The sequence below is a fragment of the Ziziphus jujuba genome, chromosome 4 (assembly GCF_031755915.1).
Source record: "Ziziphus jujuba cultivar Dongzao chromosome 4, ASM3175591v1".
Classification (NCBI taxonomy): Eukaryota; Viridiplantae; Streptophyta; class Magnoliopsida; order Rosales; family Rhamnaceae; genus Ziziphus; species Ziziphus jujuba.
The window spans coordinates 30,402,501-30,424,001 of NC_083382.1; the positions used below are offsets into that span (position 1 = coordinate 30,402,501).

The 21,501-nt window shown below is 30.4% G+C and overlaps 2 protein-coding genes across 2 annotated transcripts; one reads left to right on the forward strand and one right to left on the reverse strand.

Moving 5' to 3' along the window:
• Window positions 1-1,226: 1,226 nt before the first annotated feature.
• LOC107415548 (plant cysteine oxidase 2) lies at window positions 1,227-5,307 on the reverse strand. The gene is made up of 5 exons (XM_016023885.4): window positions 4,456-5,307; window positions 3,229-3,347; window positions 2,961-3,123; window positions 1,786-2,004; window positions 1,227-1,668 (listed from the first exon to the last, which is right to left on the reverse strand). Exons 1-5 carry the CDS (start codon window positions 4,676-4,678, stop codon window positions 1,544-1,546), a joined length of 849 nt encoding a protein of 282 aa, XP_015879371.1. The 5' UTR covers window positions 4,679-5,307; the 3' UTR covers window positions 1,227-1,543.
• An 11,631-nt stretch (window positions 5,308-16,938) lies between these two features.
• On the forward strand, window positions 16,939-21,086 carry LOC107415543 (V-type proton ATPase subunit d2). The gene is made up of 10 exons (XM_016023879.4): window positions 16,939-17,410; window positions 17,863-17,983; window positions 18,540-18,647; window positions 18,782-18,884; window positions 19,185-19,265; window positions 19,363-19,448; window positions 19,579-19,638; window positions 19,744-19,792; window positions 20,383-20,517; window positions 20,661-21,086. The coding sequence occupies exons 1-10, from the start codon at window positions 17,230-17,232 to the stop codon at window positions 20,790-20,792; spliced, it is 1,056 nt and encodes a 351-aa protein (XP_015879365.1). The 5' UTR covers window positions 16,939-17,229; the 3' UTR covers window positions 20,793-21,086.
• The last annotated feature ends 415 nt before the right edge of the window (window positions 21,087-21,501 follow it).

A 21,501-nucleotide genomic window follows, 5' to 3' on the forward strand; every position in this document is an offset into this window, starting at 1 on the left:
CAATAGTGTCTTGACAAGAAGTCCCTTATATCTTCACCAAGGCAGGACCCTCGCTCTAGCTAGCTTCCGAAGATTCATGAAAAAATTAAACCTACAAATTAACATGAAAAATGTCACTTCATGACCAAGATGTACATGAAGGAAGAAGAAGAAGATGTACGTGAAGGAAGAAGAAGAAGAAGCCGTAACTTTTGGTTTGATCCCAACATCCATTGATAGGAATAGAGCTCTAGCATGTTGAGCCCCATAGCATCTCTAACGATCTTAACTTCAATGCGGTGTGAAAGAATCATTAATACAGGGTTGTTCTGGTAATTCTGTTATTGACTCAAAACAATATCTATATATAGAATATAATACCAGAAAGTGAGGAAACAAAGCGATGAAAATCCAGAAAACCATGGAGTATTTATTTAGAAATTTGTGCCTGCAGCCTTTGGACTATTTGCTTCGATCCATACAACTTATTAATTTCCCCGAAGATCCTTGTTTCTCTTCCTGTTCGTAGATAAGCTCTGACTTTGCCCTTTCGGTTCAAACCTCCAACAAACGTACGCAAAGATCTTTGTCTTTTTTTTTTTTTTCTTTTTTTTTTCTTTTTTGTCTTTTTAAACTCGTATACGTATATAACTTATGTACGCAACCGCAACTACAGATTTTCTATTGAAACAAACGTCTGCCAAGATATCCTTGAAATGTTCTTTTTAAAAAATAAATAAATAAGTCCTTGAAATCATTTCCCTTCCCCTAAAAACAGGGAAATAGGAAAAAAATCAAAGGTTTCTAATAATTTTTCGTCCGATTATTGAGTGTCCCAAAAAAAATTAGAAATCCCTTGCATAAATTAGAAGGTAAGAATTTCTTCATGAATATGGTAGGTGAATGATCTGGAGCAAAGCGCCAATTTTCCTCCAGTTTGTCTCCAAACGCAAGGACATTGTGTCTCTCGCTCTCCATGTGAAAGGAAGTTAAAGACAAATCAAAGCTAAAAATCAGATTATCATGCCATGAATGAGACAAAATTGGAAAATATATAGGATCTTTGACTCCAAGAAAATGACCAAACTTTGACCTCCTACGAAACCCCAACCATTGTTTTGTCTTGTAGCCACTCCATCACCCATTAAAAGCTTTTCAGTTTTTCAACTTTGGGTCATTATCAATCTGAGAAACCAAAGATTTTGGAGCAAATAGAGCTTAGAGAAATTAATCAAGATGCTGATGGGTAAAAAACAAAACATTTTCAATGCAACTTTCATACCCATTTCAGGTGTAACCAGAACACTTATCTTGTTCCTTTCGTTTCTTTTTTTGAGTATTTACAAGAACTGTAATGGGAATCAACCAAAAAAAAAAAAAAAAAAAAAAAAGGGGGCACAAAGGGCCTCACGTTCCACAGAATAAAAAACAGAGAGACGAAAAACAAAACACAAAAAAAGAAAAGAAAAAAAAAGTACTACTGCACAGAATGAACAGCAGCCATTTTATATGAGATGGAACGATGACGACATGGGTGGGTCAGATGGAACTGCTTGATGTGATCTCATCTCTCCACTATTTTTGGGCCTCTGTACACTGCTCCAACTACAGCTAAGTCCTCAGGTTTCTCCCTTTCTTTAAGCCAAGCATAAGTTTCCCTCTCCTCTTCCGGTACCGTTACGCCATCAACTGAAATTTCAAATAGAATATGATGTAATAAAGACTCATAGTAAGGAGGGAAACAAAGAAAGATATGCTCATTGGGTGAAAAAGAGAAGTTAGATTATGAAATAAGATAGAAGGTACCTGAAAACTTGGAAAACGGGTAGTCTAAGTAATATGTGCAGTGCCGACCATCAGAATCCGAGTACGGAGGGCCGAGCACATCGAGCACCGCACAGGCAGTCACTGCTGTGAAGCAATGCATGTTGCCTCCATCGGCTGGATAGAGGATGGAGGTCTTGCACGAAGCAGTGAAGTCTGAGTCAGCTTTCACTTTAGCCAACCGGACATCAGAACTTGAGACTGCATAAGCGAAAACAAGTCCCAACTCTTAATTTCCCAACAAGCAGGGAAGGCTACAGAAAAATATAACCTCATTTAAAGCATAAAATTCAAATAAAGTCTAATCCACGCAGCACCTAAAAAGAACCTGTCAACAAGACTAGTTAATGTTCAAGTACATGTCGTGATATCACGGCACAGGATAACAATAAAACATTAAATATGTGATAGGTGACAAGCAATGACTCTTTACCTGTCTTTTTTAGGTGACACCATAAACTGCAAAATCCATCATAGCCATATTCGGAAAGACAGACTAAACCCTGTACTCTTTTCGATAAATACTAAAACACTGTACCCTCATCTAGCGTTTTCAGCAAAATTAGCCCCTTCTGAAATTTTCTCTCACTTTGGACTCCAAGAAATTCTTATCTTCCCTCTTTAAGTTCTCAGGAAGTAGCGTCAAGCCCATATTCAAATTTGGTAAATAAATGACTAGAGGAAGATGATATTTTTTTGATATAATAATTTGAGTTGCTGCTTAATACAGAATAATCTATTTTTGACTTATTGTGGTATCATCATAAAATCAAAAGAATTTGTATTCACCAAAAAAATATATATTCAAGAATTTTTTATCGACAGTTGAGAATGCAATATTATTCTATATGCACTCTAACACCAAATACCAGACACACAAAGCTGAAATTACGAATTCAAAATTCAAGATTTTTTATTTATTTATATATATATATATTTTATTTTTTTTTGGCGTAAGAAACTTAACAAATAGGGCAGAACAATATCTGAAAATATAATATACTCTTGCAATGTTTTTAAGATTCTCAAGGAATTTTCCATATATTATTAACCATTAGTAAAACAAGATACATTATACAATGTGTGCAAGCATGTCCTTATAATTCAGTTTAATTCTTCCATCTACAAAGTTGAAACTGCAGGAAAGAACAACTTACTTTGTGTAGAATTCACATGGGTAGATGCGTTGCAAGGGACATCGACCGCCCAATCATATGACTTGATGTGCATTTTCCCAAATAAAATTTTACTGAAAACCGTCATTCCTGGGTGATTATGAAGTGGAATTACACCAGATGGTGGCAAACAAAATATCCCCATCTGCACTAGGTAGAAACACTTGATAAGAAATGGAAGGAGGTTTCCCATTATTAGCTTATTATATTAATTCCCATACATTTACTAACAGTAGAAGACTTTACTCACCGAGAACTTTTCACACTCATAGAGATGAAGGTATGTGATTGCTGGGGTTCTACGCGCCGCTGTTGTCCTAAAATATGGCATATCAGGAGTCAGGCCAACGTCCACCGGTTTCATGTCATCTGCACCATAACAAACAAGGCCTATGAGCATCCAAGAAAAAAAATTAAAAATGAAAAAAAAAGAAAACAAAGGATCAAGAACAAAAAAGAGCCAACACGTTCATGAATAAGGAACATCCACAGTCCTGTCATGTTTCAGATTTAATGCTTGTACATCAGTAAGTCGTACACTGGTAACTCTTTAGAGGGAAAAGAGAAAAGAGCCATAACTAAACAATTTTCACCTAAGATGTTAATACCATGCCAGCTATCTTGCAGCTACTGAGAAAGACTCTATAGAACGTTTTCCGGTAGGGTTAAAAAAAACCAAGCGATTTTAATAAGAAACCTTCTAGTTCATGTGGTCAAGTGGGTGAGTTATGATCTCCAGATCACAGGTTCAAGAGAGAAGGCGGGCAAAAACAAACACAGAAAATGCAAAAGCTAGCAAAACCAACTTTTTACACCACAAAAAGAAAAAAAAAAAAAAAAACACATGGGACCAGAATTGACCATTTTTTATTCAGCGTAGCCAATATCTGAATACGCGAATACATTGGTGCATGTATATAGCCGGAAAACAGAAAAAGAAAGAAGTACATTGTATTCGTACCATATGCCAGGACAAAAAAAAAAAAAAATTCCATACATCTCGGGAATTACATGAATCAAGACGATCTGCAAGGGCATGCAAAATTTCGTACAAAAGGCTGCTACGTATTGGTGAAAGGAATTTTTAAAAAAAAAAAAAATTAAGGCAATGGACAAAACGAGACCATGATTAAAAAGCTATTTTTAAATTGCCATAAAAGGACCCTAAATAGTATATATAGATAAGCACCTCTAAACAAAGCCAATAAAAGCACGCACATTTTGACGATAACGCACAATTTCAACAAACTCGAAACGATAGACAAGTCAAATCCGCTTGGAAACGAAAAACAGTGAAAATTGTTTTGAGACTTTCAATCAAAATTGGAGGAGTTAAATACCCAAACAAAAACCACTAAGCAAGAAGTTCAATTTTTTGATCCAATTACCAATCTAGAGACACCGGATGACAGCGTTTATATAGATTGAAATTAATCAATCATAGAAAAAAAAATAAAAAAAATTGACAAAAACATACCCAAGACAGAGCGTAGCCGTTGAATATTTTCATTGGAAGGAACACTGTCAACCCCATCTTCAAAGGAAAAGACTTCCTTGCACGTCTCGAATAGCTTCTGAACCAGCGACATCTTCTTCTGCCGTCGCCGGCTCTTCCTCGTGTTGCTATTCGAATTCGTCACCTTCGGCAATTCGCAGAATTCTTTAGCTTTCCGATCAGCCAAAGTCGTCTCAATCCCCATTCACACTCTCAAAATTCCAAAGAGTAAGCAATACGCATATATCCCCCACGAAAAAAATAAATAAATAAAAATAAAAAGATCCAAAATCCCGAACACAAAGGCAGAGGGAATTACGATCCCAGTACAAACCCGATTGATAGAATTTGCGGAGGAAAAAAATTATTAAAAAAAAAAAAACACGATATGGGTATTGCGAAAAACTCAAGGAAATTCAAATTTAAGAACTGGGCAGGGACATAAGAGCGGAAACAACAAAGAAATGAGGGAGAAAAACGAAAAACAGAGGAAAACAGAGAAGGAGAGAGAAGAGAAGATAAGAGAAGATAAGAGAAGAGAGAAAAAAGAGTAAAAAACAGTGAAAGACGAAGATAGTACTGTATTTTCGTTTTCTTTTTCTTTTTCTTTTTTTTTTTTCCTAGAACAGTATTTGGGTAGAGGATGAGTGGTAAAAGGAAGACAGAGATGTGAAATTTGGCATCTCTGATTATGTTGAGGAAGGAAATGGTGGGTGAGGAGAGAAGGGGTATAAAAGGGGACAAAGGCTAGGGTTAGCTGAGAGAGAAATACAGTTGGTTTCTGGGAAGAAAAACCAGGGGCCATTCTCGCCTTTCCAGTGGGCTGTTCCAACAGCGGATTTTTATCCAGTCACTCTCCCCCCTCTCCCCCCCTCTTTCTGTTTTCCTCCTTTTGCCCCTCTCTTTTCCCTTTTTTACAGTCCACTCACTTCTTCTTTCATTTTCTTTTCTTTATTTTATTCATAAATATACATATGTGTATGTATATTTTTTTACTTTTATTGGGATGGTTAATGATTTTGTTGCTTTTTCCTTCTTTTTTTTTTTTTTTTTTTTTGGCTCTTTTTGTATGTACCGGAGTTGTTTGTTAATTTGCAATAATACCATATATTTTCGGGAATTGTATTACGGCCCAACGTTATGGAAACTCCTTTTTTTTTTTTTCAATAATAAACATCTCAATATTCTTTTTTTTTATTTGCTAGGGGGGGAAAAAAAAAAAAAAAAAACACAATAACTTTGTAGATAAATCAGGCAAATTTGTCTTTGTTTAAATTGGCCGTTGGATGTAATATATGTAAATATGCGTTGGTATTTTTATGGATACCTATAAACCTGAAAACACGCAGGTATTACATGCAGAATACCTTTTTTTATAAGGTAATTTATTTAATACTTATTTCATAAATATTTCAGAAAACAACAGTCTTGTTAAAAAGAATCAAGAGCATCTTTTTTTTTTAACCCAAAAAAAAAAAAAAAAAAAAGAAGAAAAACACAAATAGACATGTCAAACGTGACTTTTATTCTTATTCTTTATATTTTGTTACTTTCATTGAATAATTATGGCTCCATCCTTATTTCGTGGGTAATGTTGCATATTAAGTTAAACGAAAATTAGTTATTAAAAGTTGTGCCAAGCTATATTTATTACTTTAAATCAAAAAATTAATTATTTAAACTATTTATCATTGACACTCTAAAGTAGATGGCGAAAAAGAAAAATATATAAAAAAAAATTAATAATAAAGAGCACCTTAATCGATGCTCTTCCGTAAATTCCTCGCGATAAGTACATTTGTATATCTACATCCCAATTCCAAAACCATTTTAAAATTTTGTTTTAGTTTTCAGGGACAAAACATCAACTTAGTATTGATGGGATTTATAAAAATATAAACTCAAGTACAAAACAAAGTCTTTCCTTGCGAATTCACCAAAAAATAATAATAATAATAATAATAATAAAAGTCTCTTCTTGCGAGGTCCCCCTTCTAAATTTTTTATTTTACCTCATGTATGGCACATCCAATTTAAAAGAGAATATTTTTAATTTTTTAAATTAAAATAAATTAGATTTAATTATTTAAGACCATTTTAACAAACATATCATATCAAATATTTGTAATTCAACCACTCTCAATAATTGAATTCACTTATAAAAAAGTTGTACATACACTTATTTAAGCATGAGGTAGATGGTGAACTTCACATACTAGAGCCTTAAAATTGATTCGATTTTATTTATTTATTCCAAGGTAAATCCCCTCATCCGTTGTTATTAGAAATTTTAAAGTTTAACTTTTCATTTCAAAAATTAACTAATAACACACGTAAATGTTAATTATCTTATTGACCAGAGAAGCATGCATTCATGTGATTTTACATTTATACTATTTATTTATTAATTTGTTACAAACTGGAGGACATAAGTTCTCTGTAATAACATATAAAATATAATTAAATGATGAAATTTTACAAGTAAATTCATCTCATAAAAAATTTATATGATAATAATTCAAAATTTAAATCCCTACACTTGAATATTAAAAAAAAAAAAGTATCATACACAAAAAAAAAATTTAAATAATAAAAAGTTACTTGATTCAATGTTTTTGAATATATATACTTGCTTTTACTTAATAAAATTATTGAATTAATTAATTATTTGTTTGGTAATTACTAAATTAATTAATTTTTGGGGGGTAAAATAATTGAAATTAATAGCTGTTTCTTTGCAGTTTGTGCAGCACTAGTAAAAATTTTCTCTACTATAGAAATATTACAGTATTTGTTGACAAAAATATATATATATATATATATATATATATATATATATATTGCAGTATTTATTTATTTATTTTTTTGGGTACAAATAGATATTCCGGCACTGGTACACTGTAAATAAAGTAATTACATGTAAAAGTATATATTCTTTTCATTGATTAATCACACACATTTTTATCATGCTATTACGTTGATGATTAAAACATGGTCACTTCTACACATAATTAATTGCTAGCTCTCTACAGTGTCTAGCTAGTATTATAAATTGTCTCCTTCCTATAACTTTCCGACCAAGCAAGTACGAAAAAGTTTGTGAAGGCTGATTAAATTCCATGAACATAAACTTTGGATTAATTTGGACAGTCCATAAGGACAACCACCATATTTAGTCGTTGACACAGAGAGCAATATACAGAGATTATTAAATTATTTGAATCGGGAAAAAGCCAAATTATGCTCGCTTTCGTCCGTGTCTCTATATGAATGAATACATTTATATTCAAATTTAAAAAACAATTATGTAAACTTGTAGCCAGCACTATAAGAAATTAAAATAATATATATATATATATGACAAAAAAGTTTGCAAGAGTTTCTATTTGATCGATCTCCAATACAAAATGTGTGAGAAAATAATGCTGTAGCTATATATGAAATGCTTGATTTTAAGAGATATTATATTATATTGGATTTATTTAAAGGGTATGTATTTAGTACTGTACGTATTCGTCGGATAGAAAATTAAACCAGGTAGATAGACCTATATATGAAACATGCAATATATTATTACCAAAAAAACAAAAGCAATATATAATATTCTATTAGTAAGAATAAATAATTGGGATCATTTATATCCTAAAGTTTTGGATAAATACAAAAATATCTCTCAACTATTTTTAATAAATCATTTAGATCCCACAGTGATAATTTAAATTACCTTTATATCCTTCGTCAAAATAAATTACTTTTAGATGTTTTATTCTTCCTTTTTTTTTTTTTTCTTTGCAATAAAATATTTTTTTGGCAATTTTGCTAAAATTGATTTGAAGACTGAAAATTTTATTAATCTATATTTTAAACTAATTATATTTAAACTATTTGATAGTTTTTCAGTTAAAACAAATATATATATATGATGATTTTAGATTTTAATATAAGGTTTTTTTAACTAAATGATAATTTCTCAAATCTATCTAACTAAATATATTGTAATTTGTCAAATATATTATAATTTTTCAAATATATTTAACTACATGTATTTGTCAAATATATAAATTACCTAAAAAAACTTATGTAATTAAAATTATCATATAACTTTTAAAAAAAAAATGACATAGTTTATATAAAATTTAATTAAAAATATATATTAAAAATTTTGAAGTTTTCGAATTAAGTATTGTAAACAGAAAAAGAAGAATAAAGCTTTTAAAAATAATTTAATTTTACTAAGGATATAAGAATAATTTAAATTACCTTAGGGGGTGTAAACGATTTATTTAAAGTCAGAAAGATGATTTGTAAACAGAGCCGTATATATTATCAAATTAAACATTCAATTTTACTGAAGATGAAAAAAAAAAAAATTTACTCTGATTAATTAACAAGTTGGTTAAAAATGATTAATTAATCATGATTAAATTACCTTTGACTAATCACATTGACTTCGGAACCCAAATTTATACATATAGCTAAGGCTACCTGGCTAACGACTATAAGAATGCGCATCATATTTCCTCTGAATAGATAAATTAGATACAGAAACAAAGAACCATGAGTCTACGTAACAAATAACTATGTTCTTGGCAAGAAACATGCTGCCCATTCACCAAAAAAGAAAAGCCAGCTAGTCTTAAACGTGGGACAAATGAATCTGGACTATACAGAGACTCATTTACCATACCCAGACTTTCCTCAATTTATATATATATATATATATATTAGTAAAATTTCATTAAATTCCTTCAATTTTATTTTAATTACAATTAATCATTATTTTTTGAAAAATCATAGTTTAGATCATATTCATCGTTTTATAAGTTATTTTTAATCACTATAATTGTATTTTCAAATTAACATTAGATCATAAAATGCAGATTTTAAATTTTTTTATCCTTTAGCTGTAAAAATTAATTTAGAATAAAACTGAAAAATAGATCTATTTTGATAAATATGAAAAAATTTTAAAAAATTATCATTAATTTTTAAAAAAATATAAATCTAAATATAACTATAACAAAATCGAAAAAGTTTAAATAATATTTACACTATATATATAAAAGCTACTTTTTGTTACATTTTTTTGTTGTATTAGGCTTAATTATTCATTTGATCTTTGACACCAAAGGTGCTTAATTAATGAATCTTAAGAAAAAGAATAAAAAATAAAAAAAAGGAGGTAGATTCACGTACGAAATCGATAATTGCATTCATATGATCCTAATCATCGGTGTGTGATACGAAATTAAAATGCCATGCATAAGGATGCACAATTGATCAACAAAAAAAGCAGGTTCTAACCTGTAGAGACATGTTACAATTACAAACACCTACTTACCTTGTATTGTATGGCATAGACTATGAAACATTCTGTTTCATAAACATAGATGATACATTGATCATGACCCAAAATGCTTTACAATTCCGAGCAAGTCCACTGCATACAACCATAAAAAATGAACGGCAATGCTCTTGACAAAATAGATTAATGAACAAAAGGTTCTTGACTAAAATGATTTCATTTATACAATATGTGTGATGATCAATTACAAAATAAAAAACGGTAACAAAATGAAAAAGATAATAAATTTTAAAATTCGATTGATATTAAACGGATGAATAGAAAAAAAAAGTTAACTAAAAAATATGTCAACACGTGATAATCATATTAATAATAAGATAATAATCGTTACATAATTCATCGTCAGTTATAAATTTTTTTTATAAAAAAGGAAAAATATATCATTAATAATCATGTGCTATATCACATTGCTAATTCACGATCTTAAAAAAAAGTAGTTAAACTACATTTAAAAATAAAAATCCGATTCCACAACAATAAAAAATAATGAACATTTAATTGGGATTAAACAGATAATAAAAAATAGTTAACTCACAAAAACATGAACACAAGATAACAATACTAGTAATAGAATAAAAGTCATTATATCATTCGTAACTATGGATTTTTATTGTAAAAAAGAAAAAAGAAAAAAAAAGAAAAAAAAAAAAAACGTTATCAATGTTCATATACTTATAAGACCATGGCATCTAAAAACAGGGGAATCATTGCAAATACCAACAACTATGTAGGCTAATATGAGAAAAAGGAAAGGTTAAAAAAGACAAAAGTAATTTACAAATGTTTCTCTAAACCATTTTTTTGGTAAATAGTTTCTCTAAACCATTTGCTCCAAAAAGAAAAACAGCCATTTTTATTACCATACTAAATATAGAAAGTTACTCAACTCTGTCCGATATTACCTCGAACTCTAAGGACAAAATTGTAAAATCAATGTTATTAAGTTTTTCTGCTTGATGACTGGGCAAGGCATTTGTAGTAAAAGGAGTGGGTAAAATATTAACTTGTAATCCGTGGACAAAACTCCAGAGACAACTGTACGTTAATTAGCAGAGCATCTTTTTTATTTATTTTTGCTTTCTTTTTATTTATCTTTTCTAATATTTCTCTCAACGTTGGACACATGCTCTTAGGTGCTGGAAAAAAAAAAATCTTTGGATCGGCACAACTTGTAACGTAAAACTTTGTTAGAAAAAAGAGCAATGGGTTTGGTGGGTTTTGAATTGTAATTATCGTGAAAGATATTAAAAAAAAAAAAAAAAAACAGCAACAAGGAATTAAAATTAAAAACAGCAATACAATGCAACAAAATGTTAAAACTACACGCTGTTTTGGTTCCAAATCCACCTAATTCTCTCTCAAACAAAAGCAAACAAAATTAACACAACCTTCCATGTCTCAAACACGTAGCCTTTTGAGCCCCGTGAGCTTTGCAAGGTGTACTTAATATGGCTGGCTTTTTTTAGCCTCGTTTATATTGCAATCCAAGCAATTAGTTTTTTCAGTTTTTTGTAAAAAGCTTAGCTAGCTGGTTTTGAAAGGAGATAAAAAAGCTATGTAGCTAGCAAGCATCGCATGTATTTTGTAATGATTTGTATGAAAGAGACTTCATGTTTGCTTTTAGCCTGGAATTTATTCATAAAGCAGACAGTGACCAGTAGACTCCACAATTATACGTTATGCTAAACAATAGGCTAATTTTATTGTGTTAGGCAGATCGGTTTCTATCTTTTTCTTTTTTTGAATACATGGGTTTCAAATGAAGAAAACAAAATAAGAAGATCAAGTTGATGACTTTTACTATAATTACTTTTCCTCTTGAGGATTTCTGGGACTAAAAGTAATTTAGGTCCTTGATTTGTGACAATTTCAAAGGACCACTACCTCTTCTGTATTGGGGATAGAGAAAGTACTGCTTTTTATTCCTTAAAATTTGACAAACTTCCCTTAACAATTACAAAATAAAATGCTGACTGAAAAAATTTCTCAAAGTGTTCTGTCCTTGACCATCTAATTTAGGCTAGCTCTTTTTAGCTTTATAAGCAAAGCTTGACTAATGGACTAATGGACATGCCTCAGCCATCACATGAGTACATATGATCGTTCTATATATGTATGTATCTATGATATAGCTAGCATTTCCAAGAAAATAATTGATTGTACAGTTGGAAAAAGTCCTCTCTGATAAGCTTCAATAATGTTTGTATAAAGGTCAACAACCTTTGTTAGTTAGTAATTAGCATTTCAATGTGAATAGATAGCTGAATACCTCAGGGAGCAAGATACCTCACGTGGGAGGACTTTAATGTTACAAAATTTTTTGATTTCTAGATGAACATTGCCGATAAGAAAAATGGCACTGTGTGGGTCCTACACTGCCGCATGGAAATGCTTATAATTTGGTGCCAAATCATTATAAAGACCAAAGACATTGTTCTTTCTACTTCAATTTCCGATTTGTGTACATTGTAAGTTACGGGTGAAAATAAAATTAAAAAAAAAAAAACACAAAAATTATGTGTCATTTGATAATAAAATGTTGTTTATTGTTTTGATTTTTTATACTCAAGTGTACTTAGTTTGCTTATTATTTAATGTTAATTAATATTAATTGTAATTTGTTATTATAAATTTTAAAATCAACTCAATTTGAAAACATTTTGATTTTTTTTCTTTTTTTATTCAAATTTATAATTGTTTTAAATACATAACAAATCTTATAATCACTAATTAACTAATTACACTGAAAAATATTTAAAGCGTTCAAATTAATTACACACAATTAAATAATTAAAAAACGGAAAATAAAAAATCAACATGTTGTTTCAAACAACACCAATATAGTATTTGAAAAATTAATTTCTCTTTTGTTTCTTACAGAACTTGGACATTGAAAGAAAAGAAATGAAGACAGTTAAAATAAGAGATTTTTTGTTATTTTTTGAGAGAATGTAAGAGAATTATGTGTGTGAATATAGCTCCAAAAATCAGGTGACCTTTGAACCATTTATATTTATATAGTACTTCTATAAATTTTTTATATGTGATAAAAAATAATTAATATGATTTTAGATGATTGATATAATTTTATATTTTTATTTTATATTTTATTTTTACTATGCGTTAAAAAATTTATACAACAACCATATAAAAATAGATTATCAAAAAATTACTGGATTTTTTTTGGCAGTTGGTATGGTTGTAAGCATGACTACATCAAACTACATCAAAAAAACCCTTTTTCGTTGAAAACTCCATTTCTTCTTCTTTTTTTTTTTTTTTTTTTTTTTGGTGAATATATTTTTTCCATTTCTTTCTAGAAACCTTTATTAAAGATCAATGCTTTCATTTTCTTACCTTAAATGGATCCTCGATTCATGTGAAAAATATGGCTATGTTGCCATTTTTCTTTTTCTTTGTCGTTTTTGTCCTTTTCCTAATTAATTTTATTTTTTTCCCCTTTTCTTATTTCTTAGTTCCTATATAAATGGAGGGTAATACCGTTAGATGAGCAAGTCTGGCCGGTGACCAGTTTGGGACCTAGGAGTCATCCCAAGGTGAAGATTCTACTTCTGACGCGTGGCAGAAGAAGGTAGACATTACGTGGATTCAAATGGTTCACTGACAACCTGGGCAATCTTCATGGATAACATCGATCTCTGTTGTGGAATTCCGATATAAATGCATATGTACAGATAACTATAGCATCTCATCTCATTCTGGAATTTTTCGTGGAACAATTGGAAATTATTTGCTGGGTGGAATTTTTTCCCTTCTCATTTTTTTGTTGGGTTGGTGTATTGGGTGAGATTTACGTATACGACTTCTTCTTTTTTTTTTTCTTTTTTTTTTTTTTTTTTGAAAATATTAATTGGATAAGGACTCGATTTAATATATGACCAAGTCTAATTTATTTATTATTAAGAAAATTACAACTTAATTATATCATCTTTTCAATATCCATTCTTTTGCACAAACTTGTTGCACATGAATAAATAAATAATTAAAAATTTATTTCATGCAAAGATCGATTGATCGGGGCAAGAAATTTTACATGCCTTGTAAGTTGTAAATATCAATCTTTTCAATAAAAGAAGGCTGAATTAATAAAGAAAAAGCTAGCAATTAACCAAGACTAGCCACTAAAAACAGAAAACAAATCTTGTTAATTTATATATATTTATTATGTACTTTGTATTTGAACTTCTTCTTGGTTTGATTCCATCAAATTTAATTTGCTCACGGCACATATAAGTGCTTAGTAATTACCTCTGCTTAGGGTAATTTCTGTCTCCTCACTATTGGCCAGTTGTCTTGGAAACTTACTATTAGTACTATATGTCATCTTTTTTTTCCTTTTTAAATAGCAAAATTAATTAGTCCAACTTTTTACTTTAAAGCCTTTCTTGAATTTCATTTTAAGTCTTTAGGTAACTAATCTACGTGTTCTTTTTCTTATTAAAAAAAAAACGAAGAGTTAAAGTTTTCCAAATATGTGTTCATTAGATTAATGTATCCATGATTTATTTGGTTAGTTCGCTACACATTCACGCAGTTTAACAACTAACTAGCCATGTTGCAATTATTTTACATGAGTAGCACATTAAAAGGAAAAGTCAAGTACGAAAAAGTAGTATTTCTATGTCCTAGGTAGTTTTAAACACACACACATATATATATATATATATATAATAGTTTATCTCAAGTAAAAGATTATTTTATTTAATTAAATTAAGATACATTTTTTAATCATTAAATTTTATTAAATTAAGGTATATCTTTGCTGATTATTAAATTTTATCAATAGAATAAATTTTATTTTTTAAATGAAATTCCAACCGTTATCAATTAGAAACTTTATTTTAATAAAATAATCGAATGTTATTAAATATGCATATATATATATATATATATATACACATATATTAAACTTATTACAAATGAGAATTCAAATCAAATTTGAATTGTGGAGTTGCAAATGTATTCTTGGCCTAGCCAAGGAATACTATGTGCTATATAATCTGACTTTATAATAATAAAGGACAGCTTTTAACTTTAATAATAAAATCCTTATAGTAGAAAACAAAGGAGAACAAATAAACAAACTTTAAATCTCGCAAACAATATGTATCATTTTTTTTAATAAAATCATAGCATACTGGAAATATGAAATAATTAGTTAGACTAAAAAAATTCCACCTAGTACATGTAAAAACGCTATTTTAATAAACCAAATAGTTGGAACTTCAAACAAATGGAAAAACCACCATGTGCGTTACCTGTTTTTTTTTAAATGATATATTGATTATATATCTCACAAAACAATGTCATGCTTCTTAAAAATTTGATTCCCAAGAGATTTGGATGCATGTGTACGAGGATATGGTCACATTAATATATGCAACAGTTTGCTGAGAATCTCTTATATATTTTAAAACAATATGAACAATATTTATATGTTTTGTAGTATAGTTGGACATGGGGAAATATGGGGATATATAATTATATAGGATTTGCATTGAGACTATACAGCTCATCGGTTAGAAGGTTGAACCGTTGAAGGAAAAAGGATAAGGACGATGAAAAAAGTTAAATAAAAAATAAAGAGAGGGCTAAGAGTGTATATATACTTTATATGAGGGGCCTTACAATAAATGGACAAAGTATGAAGGCTAGGGAATACTAATAATTAAATGAATGAATGGTTTTCGAGCCTTGAGTACCTTCTTCCATTTCTTTTAGTTATTAATTATTCTCCTTTTTATAAAGGAGTCTCTCTTTTTGAATTTTCTAGACATCCTCTCTTTTCCCCCCTTTTCCCCAACCACCACAACTATTCTAGAAAACAACAATCGACAACATAAACATATTAATTGGATTAAAACCAAACTTGCTTTACAATATTAATTTGAAAGTGCTTTATATAAAATTTTTTTTAAGATATTGCCAAACTCATCTCAATCTCGTAGACCGGTTTATATTTATATCCAAATTAAGTAAACAAACCCGAAAATTAATTTATATTTGAAAAAAAAAAAAAATTCCCTTTGGGGACTAACCAATGGCATTCTTTCTCTTTTTTAATGAAAACCAATGGCATAGTTCATTCCACTGTTTTTTAAACGGAGAACACGAGTTCAAAAACCATCAATATAAATAATTTTAACCACAAAAATTTATCATTAGGGTCATGCTCTTTTTTTTTTTTAATTTTTTTAACCCTCCCACTACCTTTGACACAAATTTTAAATAATTATTTCTTTTTCCATTAAATGTTCGGTAGACTCTAGCTAAACAATATCAAATTGTTCAATATATATCAATTAAACAATATAAATATATTCAATTAACTAGCCCTATACATATTTTTTATATTAACAATTGCATTATTTTTTTATAGCATAAAGATAAATATTTAACCAATCCAAGTAGAGTATAATTTATTCATAAATTTCAATAAATTATTTTAAATGTAATTATATATTGATGGAAAATGTTTAATCAATAAAATATTCAAACCTTAGAAAAATTTAGTAAAATAAAATTTTACATGAAAATATGATTAAGGTTGGCACGTTGAAGGATATTTAAATCTCCTTTGTAAAATCAAATTATATTTAAAACAATTAAATAATGCATATATAAAAATTATATTACATAATAAATAAATTAAAGTTAAATGTTTACATTGTAAAAATATATATATATATATATATATATATTTTAAAGATAAAAAATATATTTAGTTTTTATTAGATGATATGTAGAGAACAATTTAATTTAATGCTCAAGGGGCACCAACTAATACACACCTCACTTAACAGGACAACCTCTATTATTAAAACTTTGTTTCGATTTCCCTTGAAAATTAGTTGGACTTTCAATTCGTGATTTTGAGCCGGAAAGCAACCATTTTATTATTTGAGGCCCATCAGTCATCTGATATACTTTGGGCTTGAATTGCAGGCCAAGGTTGCCAAATGTCCGGACCGGCTTTTAGCCCATTAGATTCCGCTCAAGTTTAACCCATACAACAAATGTATAAGCTATGGGCCTATTATCAATTCAGCAATGGATGGATAAAGACGAAAAAAAATAGAGGGTAACAACGGAATTTCAATCCCGTAACTAGAAACCGATCGATTCCCTCTGCATCTGAAATTTCCGATTTGTACCGGGTACCAAATCTATCATTGGTGGTCCTTTTCTTTTAACCCTGCAATTCAGCTCAGTCTGCATCGTTAGGGTTTCGATTTTCTTGTCTTCTTCGTTTCGTCTTCTGGTTCTTCGATCCTGCTCTGCCTCTCAATTCTGGTTAATATTTCTCAGATCCGACTTTAACAGATCGCAGTAATTTGGTTGAATTTTTTTTTTTTTTTTTTGGGAGAAAAATGTACGGGTTCGAGGCGTTGACATTCAACATTCATGGAGGTTACCTGGAGGCTATAGTTCGGGGACACCGTGCGGGACTCCTCACGGCCGCCGATTACAACAATTTGTGCCAGTGCGAGACCCTCGAAGACATCAAGATGCACCTTTCCGCCACCGAGTACGGTCCCTACCTCCAAAACGGTTCGTTTTTTCTTCCCATTATTCTTTATCTTGCGAAGCGAATTATTGATTTTTATAATTTGTAGATATTTAATTTTGCTTATGCTCAACTCAAATGTGATCAATTTTGATATAGTTAATTTTTTTTTTATTATTATTTTTTTTTGGAGTAGCAATTATGTCTCATTTCGTGAATCAAAATTTAGTTGAATACTTAGTGAGCTGATTCACTATTGAATTCTCGAAGGGAATAGAATTGCTGGTGATTTGGTTGCTAAAAGCATGTTTAGTGAATTGCATATGCAAGTATTTAGCATTTTTTTTGTTTAAAAAATGCTGTTAGATCTAACCAGTACTTGATGGATCAGCTGGATGTATACTTAATTAGAAGCAACAAATCAAGCTTGTTTGGCCAGAGCATGTTTTTGAAGTTTTACTTACTGTGCTTCCTGGTTTTGATTAATTGCTTGCAGAACCATCACCGTTACATACAACTACAATTGTGGAGAAGTGTACTCTTAAATTGGTTGATGAGTATAAGCACATGCTATGCCAAGCCACAGAACCCCTCTCAACCTTCTTAGAATATATTACGTAAGCAGTTTTCTCTCATTATTTTTGGATTTGTTGGACTTTCTTCACCTTTGTAGAAATATCGACTCCATTTGTTTCTTTTATATGGGTCCTGGTGAATTGTCAAATTTCGATTTTTTTCTTAGATCAAGAATAACTAGGAGTTTAGAAAGTATAAGTTTGTTGGGCTAAGGATATGTTTATTCCCGTGAAAATTTGCATTTATGAATGCTATTACATCTATGGCTTGACTAGCCTAATTAGTTCGCAAAATTAATTATTTAACCAGCCTGATGTCATTTCAATGCTTTTATCTTTTCCCCATGATTATAAAAGATACCATGTTATCATGCATATCTTCTAAAGAGTGCTTGCTCCAGCTCAACCCAATTTAAGTTCACCTTATGCTTGAAACTTGGAATTTCCAACTCTTGTTCATGAAAATGCTTTGAGTTGAGGGGGCTGTTGAGATCGTGTAGTCCTAGGTGAACTTACAAGTCTTGTGGACTTGACAATCTCTGACAAAGGAGATGTGCTTTAACTTGTTCTACCATAATGTTTTTGATTCTTCTTACAGATATGGTCACATGATTGACAATGTTGTCCTCATTGTCACTGGAACCCTGCATGAGAGAGATGTTCAGGAGCTACTGGAAAAATGCCATCCACTGGGCATGTTTGACAGGTATGATCATGCTATTCTTTTTCCATCTCCCATTTTTCACCAATAAAAGATATGTATATAATATATATGTCATATATATCTTTATGAATTTAATAAGATTCTTTCTTATAGTAGTTTTCTTCTTTTATCATCAGCATTGCTACCCTGGCAGTTGCACAAAACATGCGGGAACTTTATAGATTGGTTCTTGTTGACACACCACTTGCTCCGTATTTCTCTGAGTGTATTACATCGGAGGTACAGAATACTTGGCTGCTTCTACATGTTTGTTTTCTGTAAGCTAGTGACGCATAGCATTTGGTTGCTTCGTGGCTGTTTTACCCTTGACAATTTAGTGATGGACAATTTTCTCTAGGCCTTTTGGATAATTAGTTGATCCATGTGATTAGAAATAGTTGAGGTTCATCATTATGGACTGAGATAATAAGATAATGAGGATAATAAGGAACTTTATCTTTATTTTAAATTTTGATGGTTGTAAAGAGTTCAACTTTACCTTTATTTTGATGCCTGCTATACCTATTTTTCTTTTTCCAGGATTTGGATGACATGAATATTGAGATAATGAGGAACACTCTTTACAAGGCATACCTTGAAGATTTTTACAGGTTTTGTCAAGTGAGTGTTGATTGTTAGTTGGACATATTTCTTTCCATCTGGTAATAGTTTAATATTCACCTTAATTTTTCATTAATTATGATTTCTTTTCTGATAGAAACTTGGTGGCGCCACAGCTGAAATCATGTCTGACCTACTTGCCTTTGAGGCTGATAGAAGGGCTGTTAATATCACCATAAATAGGTACTCTCAATGCTGAGTTTTTTTGATAAATTTTCCTTTTTAATCTTCACCATTTTAGTAGTTAGAGTCCCAGAAATTGTTAAATTTCAAGATTTCTTTTTATATCACTGATGATATTTTCTTTTTGCAGCATTGGCACTGAGCTTACTCGCGATGATCGTAGAAAGTTGTATTCGAGTTTTGGTTTACTGTAAGCTCTTGGCTTCTTTCGACTCTTATGTAACTTGGTATATATGCTGTATATGTCCCATTCTGGAATCTTATATCTGATGATATTTTGCTTATTTTTAAACAGTTATCCCTATGGTCATGAGGAGCTTGCTGTCAGTGAGGACGTTGACCAGGTTTGTATGGGTCTGAAATGTGAGATTAAAGAAATAGTTTTCATACTGATCTGAAATGTGATCTATTGCTTAGAGGTTTTTGCTTTTAGAAGGTCTTGTGCTCTTTAATGAAGTTAGTACTAGCTCCCTTTGGTTGGAGCTATAAGATTTTATGGACTTTCAAACCCACTGGTTTCTTCATTTTTGATGGTTGATCTGTTGCAATACAAGGCAACAAGCAACTATAGTTTATTGTTAGGAAACTTCTGGGTTCATTTAAATGCTTGATGTCGATGGCATTCTAGATGCTTGTTCGGAATCCATTTTTCATCTTAACTAAATGTAATACTGTTACTTACCCATTGACCTCTTCCAAGAAGTTTACCTTCTCAAGGCACGTATTGCAAATTTCTGCTTTAAATTCTGCATGGTTCAACTTCAAACTCATCAGGTTAGGAGGAAAACAATGAATAAAAAAACTTGGAAGTTTTACTTAAACTTTTGGCTCAGTCCATTCCGACAAAGTCCAATAGTTGTTTCTCGCTTAAATATTGTCTCTTGTTTTGTTATAAGTATTGGTTCACTGAGGATTCAACTGGTGGATATTTTAGGTTCGTGCTGTCATGGAAAAATATCCTCCTTATCAGTCTATTTTCTCTAAATTATCTTATGGGGAGAGTCAGATGCTTGACAAGGCATTCTATGAAGAGGAGGTGAAAAGGCTCTGCTTAGCATTTGAACAGCAGGTATACATATATATATATATATATATATATTCTTAGCAGTCTCTCTATGGCTCAGCTGCATGGTATTAGAAATTTGTATTTCATTTGATACTTATCCCTGATTATTGTTTACTCATCAACATCTTTTGTGCTCTGAGCTGCAGTTCCACTATGGGGTTTTCTTTGCATACATGAGGTTGAGGGAGCAGGAGATCAGGAACTTGATGTGGATATCTGAGTGTGTTGCACAGAACCAGAAATCTAGAGTTCATGATAGTGTGGTCTTCATATTTTAATTGGGGCTCCAATCCAATCGGCCGTTTGTTAGAAATAATCATTTGTTCTTTTGCACAATCTTCTGTATATCTCCTCCCCCATCCCATCCTCTAATGAACTGTAGAGATGGGTGCGGTTGCACTGTTTGCAATGTTGTGTGTTGCGAATAAGTACTTTTATTTTATGCTATATATTTGTTATGTAGAGGGGAAAATTACTTGAATTAAGATTCATAAAATATTTTGGGTGTGATAACGATTCGAATTTATATACTGTGATTCCATATTGTAATAATAGTGGCAGTTGCAACTGAATTTTTGGCATTTCTTTTTTAGTTATTTTAGTGCATAGTTTGAATATTTTTTTTTAATATATATATATATATATATTGGAGTGGAGGATTGAAACTGTTGAATTTTATCTACGTTTGTAACTTATGCGGTCAACTATTCATTAACTCTAAAATTAAGTTTGGAAAATGGGCGAGACACAATTGTAAGCTTTCAATCGTTCTGGATGATCCGAGAGTAAATAAAGTAAAGTAAATTAAAAATTTGATCTCTAAAATTTGATTGGACGATGCAAGTTATATGTTTCCATTAAAAACAAACAAGTAAATAAATATACGAGTTATAGGCTCAACTTGATTATATTATAGATTTAAAAAGGTTAACTATAAAATTATTTTAAGATTGGATGTGAAACTTAATTCCTATATAAAAATGAAAT